The 6,260-nt window shown below is 44.0% G+C and overlaps 1 protein-coding gene and 1 pseudogene across 2 annotated transcripts in view; both read right to left on the bottom strand.

The window, feature by feature from the left end:
• Positions 1-278: 278 nt before the first annotated feature.
• The window catches only part of BTNL8 (butyrophilin like 8), a 43,938-nt gene continuing 37,956 nt past the window's right edge, over positions 279-6,260 (bottom strand). Inside the window, exons 4-8 of one of the 2 annotated variants that reach the window (XM_034961249.3) lie at positions 3,567-3,680; positions 2,816-2,836; positions 2,245-2,271; positions 1,924-1,950; positions 279-1,285 (exon numbers count right to left, since the gene is read on the bottom strand). In XM_034961249.3, coding sequence (XP_034817140.1) covers positions 645-1,285; positions 1,924-1,950; positions 2,245-2,271; positions 2,816-2,836; positions 3,567-3,680 — 830 coding nt within the window. In that variant the 3' untranslated portion in view covers positions 279-644. The remainder of the gene's footprint in view (positions 1,286-1,923; positions 1,951-2,244; positions 2,272-2,815; positions 2,837-3,566; positions 3,681-6,260) is intronic. The other variant, XM_057302400.1, reaches the window with a different exon arrangement.
• Positions 5,271-5,422, bottom strand: LOC112439866 (small ribosomal subunit protein uS14-like; annotated as a pseudogene).

The raw sequence follows: 6,260 nt of genomic DNA, 5'->3' as shown, positions 1-6,260 counted from the left end.
TTTAGTAGTGATGTATTATTCTTTGAATGTATTGCTGGGTTCAGTTTGCTAAAATTTTAATTAGAATATTTGTGTCTAAGTTCATGGGGGATATGGACGTGTAGTTTTCCTTTCTTTTCTTGTAATATCCTTGTCTGGTTTTGGTATGAAAGTAATGTAGGCTCTATAGAATGCAATGGAAGTGCCACCTTCCCTCTGGCTCTGGCACAGAGCAGGTGCCTGTTTCATGGGTGATTTGAAGTAGGGAACAATAAATTCATGTGAAATAAACAAGCAAAGACCTTACTGAAAGTGTAATATAATGAACAAACCATTAGGATACACTCTGTCATCAATAAGATCTAAGCATTATTCACATTCCTTGTCTACTTAATCTACACCACAGCCTGTGAGATGGGAATTCCTGATGGTTCCTCACCTGAGAGGTGGTATTTCAAGATCACTTAGCCAGATGGAGTGAGAGCAAACTAAATGTAATGTCAGCCTTCTTCCCTCCCAACTCAGGGCAGCCATGACACCTGACTCCCATGTGGACAGGCCAGTCCCCCTTCATCTGGAAGCCACCTTGGCCAGCCGCTGCGGGACTTTGGATCTGGGAGAGAGACCTTAATATCCCTAAAGAAGAATGTGGGATGTGATTCATCCTACACATCACCCCTGGGGAGGAAGGGCGTGGTTGCCTGTGAGGAGGACTCACTGTTGCTTGTCTCTGGGATTGTAGAGGCCCTTTGCCAAGAGGCCTCTTTCTCTGACTCCTGGGTGACTGGGCAGATGACTATGGGAGTTCCATTTTGCTCATTATAGGACGGATACTCAATGTAGGGCCTCAATAAGCCTTCAAACCGACATGTCAGGGTATAAATAAGGGACTGGTCATTTATGTTGAAGAAGGAGATGGTCCCACACTCATAGTCCAGGAAGACCCCTATTTTTGTAGGTGGGGTCCTGGGGAAGACGCTGATAAAACGGGGATTTAATGTGAAATACAAATGTTCTCCATTCAGTCTGAGGACCCAGTACCCATGATCGGGAGACAAAGTCACGTACTCCTTCCTCCTGTCCACATCATCCCGGCACACTCCCACGCGCCACCTTTTATTGTGTCCTCCGTCCACCTCCCAGTAATGTTTCCCTGCTTGGAAACTCTGAGAAGCCACCACACTCTTCCTTGTAAATCGCTTCTCAGAGTGAGGCACATCCTGGGGAGCTTTTCTCTCGGTTACAGTTTTCAGATTAGAAACGCAGAGCTGCGGGTGAGCCGTCTCTGGATCCAGAGTCACCTCCACTGGGGTGCGGTCGGGGAGAGAGGAAGCATGAGTTACTGAAGAGGAAATCTGGGCTGGAACAAGAGGTCGACCCTCCCACTGCAGACTGGCTCTGGGTGGCACAGGTGAGGCCCCGGACCTGAGCCTCCCTCAGACACTGCCTTTCAGGTCCTCTCATCACCAGTGCAGCCTGGAGGACTCATCAATGTCTAGATATGTCTCAATATGACGTCCCAGTCTCGGCCTATCACCCAACCCTGCCACTGTCCCTTCATACATAAAACTATTTGATTCATAAGAGCTGGAGGGACTCCACTATCTAACTTCCTCCCACTCAGAATTTTCTGCCTGACTTTACTTCCTTCCCCTCAGCTCAGACCCCTGACCAGTCACTAGTGCCCTCAATTCCCTGAAACTGTGCCAAAGACCCCCCCGTCTCCCGTTTACCCAGTCCCTGTCTTCTCCCCTTCTAGACCAAGGGGAAGAAGTGTGTCTGGGGGCACTGAACCCTTGGGGGCGATCAAGCATCCAGTTTCTCCATCCGCAGGCAGGATGGGTCTCAGCATCACTCTGTGTTCCCGTATCTGTCCCTGTTCAGTTCCCCCTCTCATGTCCACCTGAGATTCTGTCCCACTGTCACCCTCTCAGGCGTTGGTACCTGCGTGTTTCCGGGCGTCTCTCAATTCTGAAAGCAAGCAGACAGAGCAGGCAGTTCAGTGCTCACGTGGGAAACAGGGCGCAGGGAGAAGGGAGAGACCAAGGATTGGGACCCTTTTTGAGTGTCACGGACCCTCTCAAGAGATCTGAAGAAGGCTATGGGGCTTCTCTACAAAACGCACCTCCCCCAGAATCTGCAACTTCAGAGTTCCCATCACAAGCTTGGCTCTGCAGGGACCCACGGGCCTCCGGATATAAAAATCCATAAACGAGAGACTTGGAAAGGAGTCATAAATGTGTGAAGAGGAATATTTTCTTTTACCTGCCTGTCCGTGCTTTCTTCTCCAGTCTGAAAAACAAAAACAAAAACAAAAAACATGTAAGAGGCTGACGTCACAGAGCGGGGGCCCAGGGAGGGCGTGGGAGGAAATCCCTGCGAGTGATAACACTCTCACCCAGTTTATCCTGGAGTTTCCACAAAACAAAAAGCAGACTATTTAGTGGTTGATACAGAACTGGATAAAGTCTCAAAGCATCAGGCCAGGGGAGGTCGAGGATCACCCACAAATTTTTCTCAGGTTCCTCACTGTGGCCCACACACCCTCAGAGCTCAGGATCAACACCTCCCCCCACCACACACACAGCAAACCAACGGGCAACAGGCACAGACAATTTGTGGGGACTTCCAGGCCCCGGGGCCTATCCTAAGCCCTCCAGATGTCCGAGGGGTAACTCATGAGCAGTGGATGGAGAGAGCGAGCAGCTGCTCTCCTCCACCTGCCGGTGCTTCCTGTCCAGCCTGCAGCCAGGGTCGTCCAGAGGCTCCAACTGTGGATCAGGGAGGGACCCGGGAGAACCATGTGTGGGAGGCTCAGGACATGACACACACTCACCCAGTTCCGCCTGGATTTTCCCTGAAACAGAAACAGTATATTCAGTGGTGGACACAGGAGTGTGCAAGGTACAAACACGACGCTGGCTCCTTGCACAGGTGGGACGAGCTGCAGGTGTGAAGGGCAGGGCCTCTCCTAGGACACTTATATGTGCTCGTCTCCCCAGCCCCTGCACGGAGTGTGGCTCTCTGGGGTGGAGCAAGAGATCAGGAAGCTGCATGCTAAGGAGAGGGACAACAGCTGGGATGCTGTGGAGGTGGGGATGGAGATGGGAGAAGGCGGCTGGGAGGGGAGGCGGGGGTGGCCTCACCCCCAAGGGGAAGTGTCACTCCCAAGGAGGAGGAAATTGGTTTTGGGGGTGAAAAGTCTTATTGAGACTGAATATAATTTTATCTTATTGTCAGTCACTTTTGCTTCCTCCTTTATGAATTTGTTCACCACATTAAAACTTTTTAATAGGAGTCTTGGTGGTGTTCATGGAAAATTATCCAAGCTCTCTCTATAGGTACTGAAAATCATTCATCCCCTTATTATTTGACCTAAATGAAGTAGCAAGGGCCTGTCGTAGTTGATATTTCCAGAGGAAGAGATGTTAGAATACCCTAGAGAAGGATGATTACTTTTTTGGGCCTGGGCCCCTGGAGGCTAGGACTAGAAGAAGAGAAGCAGCTGGGATGTGGGAGCATCTCTGATCCTGTCCCTGCTGGAACCATGAATAAGGCACTGGCCCATGCTTCTCTCTCTTGCTTACCCTGGAATTTGGAGAAGAAAATCTGCAGTCCAACAATGCCAAAAAATAGGCCACAGCAGAGTATTCCCAGTACTTTGGTAGCCAGGTGCCATGATATAGGCTCGAAAAAGGTATCTGAAAAACAATCCCACAGACATTTTAGTTATTGGTGAACAAAAGACACAGTTCAATTCTTCTTTAAGGAGTCACCTTGTTCCCCACAATGGAAGAAATAGGTTTCTATAAATTCTCCTATAGGTTTAATACTTTGATTGTACTTTGTTATATAATGAGGTAGTGGTTCTATTTAATTTTCTTCTCAACAGATAACGACTGTGCCAACATTTATTGAATGGACCTTCCTTTACACACTGATACGTGCAGCATCGCCTCTGACCCAATAAGCTTTCTGTTTAGGTTTGGATTTGTTTCTGGGCTCTCTGCTCTGTGTCATTTGTCTACTTGTCCACTTTTGTGCCAATAATTTTGAGTGGCTTAATCACCACAGTTCCGGGATATGTCTTGGTATAAACTAGACTAAGTTTCCTCACTTCTTATTCAGTTGTGCCTTGGCAACTTTGCTCTGCGACATAAATTTTTGTGTTGACTTGTCAAGTTCTAAGAAAATCCTGCTGAGATTTTGAATGGAATTGTATTGAATCTATAGATCAATTCAGAGAGAACTGATGTCTTAAAATATTTGCATCTTGTCTGAAAAACTATCTCTTCCCTCCTTTTATTACTATTATTTAAATTGACAAATCACATACATATTAATGGGTATGGTGTGACTGTTTGATACATGCCTACAATGTGGAACGATTAAATCAAGCTAATTAAGACATCCATCATCTCCCTTATCATTTTTATGATGAGACATTTAAATTTTATTCTTTCTGTTATTCTGAAATATACAATATATTATTATTAACTACAGTCACCCTGTTCTTCAGTAGACTTCAAAACATCTTCCTCTTGCCTGTCTCAATCTTTGCACTCTTGACCAACAACTCCCCATTCTCTCTTGCCCTCTGCCCCAGCCTCTGGTAACATTCTACTCTCTATTGTTATGAGTTCAACTTTTTTAGCTTTGACATATATCAGATCACAAGAGATTCATCTTTCTGTGCTTGGCTTATTTCACTTAGCATAATGTCCTTCAGGTTTATCCTCGGAGTTGCAAACGACAAAATGTCCATCCTTTTTTTAAAGGCTAAATATTGTATTCCATTGTATTTATAGATCACATTTTCTTTATCCATTCATCTGAATGATGGACACTTAGACTGAATTTAGCAATTGTGAGTAATACAGCTATTCCATCAACATATTGATTACAATCCATTTTCATATATTCCCACAAGTAGGACTGCTGAATCATAGAGTAGTTCTATTCTTAGTTTTTTGAGAAAACTCCATACAGTTTTCCATAATTGCCATACTAATTTACATTCCCACCAATAATGTATGAGTTCCTTTTCTCAGCATCCTTGCCAACACTTATCTTTAATCTTTTTGATAATAGCCATTCAAAGAGGTGTAAGGTGATATCTCACTGTGGTTTAATTTGCATTTCCACAATGATTAGAGATGCTGAGCATTTCTTCATGTACCTGTTGTCCATCTATTTATTTATTTATTTATTTATGTTTATTTTATGTACAAAGAGCTATCATGGTTTTTCATTGCGTAGATGCCTTGGATAATCCATTCAAGGAAGAGCACTTAGTTCAACTTAATGAAACATATGTCCTTTGCGTGCTGATGGAAACACTGCCGGCGCATATTGAGGCCGTATTTCCGGATCAGACTCGACAAGAGCAAGAACCCTGACCGAATTTTCATGAGTGGCTCCAGTACAGCTGCTGGTGACCCATCTTGCTCTCAGGAGTGCAACTAGGTGAAAGAAGAGAGTTAGCGCAAGCCTACACTCTCCCTGTTGTCCACTTAAATGTAATTTTGAGAAATGTTTGTTCAGGTCCTTTCCCCTTTTTTAAGATCAGGTTATTTGTTTTCTTGCTATTGAGCTGTTTGAATTTCTTATATATTTTGGTTATTAACCCTCTATCAGCTGTTTGGTTTGCAAATATTTTCTCTCACTCTGTGGGTTGTCCTTCACCTTGTTAACTGTTTTCTTTGCTGTACAGAAGCTTTTTAGTTTGATGTAATCCCATTTGTCTATTTTTGCTTTTTTGTCTGTGCTTTTTACGTCATATTCAAAAAAATTATTGCCAAGATCAATGTCATGGAGCTTTGCCCATATATTTTCTTCTAGCAGTTTTATAGTTGCAGGTCTTATGTTTAACTTTTTAATCTGAGTTCGTTTTTGTACATGGTGTGAGATAAGGGTTCAATTTCGCACATGTGCATGTGGATATCCACTTGTTTCAATATCGTTTATTGAAGAGACTGTCCTTTCTTCATCCTGTGTTCTTGGCGCCTTTTTCAAAAATCAATTGTTCATAAACACATGGGTGTATTTCCAAACTTTCCATCCTGTTCCATTGAGTGATGTGTCCGCTTTTGTGCCAGCCCCAGGACGTTTTAATTATAATCACTTTATATTTTGAAATCAGAGTATTGTGACTCTAACTTTGTTATTTTTGCTCAAGATTGCTTTGGCTATTTGAGATCTTTTGTGATTCCATATGAATTTAAGGATTGCTTTTTTCTTTATCTGTGAAAAGTGACATTAGAATCTTGAGAGAGATTGTA

This window comes from Pan paniscus, chromosome 4, assembly GCF_029289425.2.
Source record: "Pan paniscus chromosome 4, NHGRI_mPanPan1-v2.0_pri, whole genome shotgun sequence".
NCBI classification, from domain to species: Eukaryota; Metazoa; Chordata; class Mammalia; order Primates; family Hominidae; genus Pan; species Pan paniscus.
The sequence above is the reverse complement of the archived record's forward strand: the minus strand, read 5'-3'. Positions and strand labels throughout refer to the sequence as shown.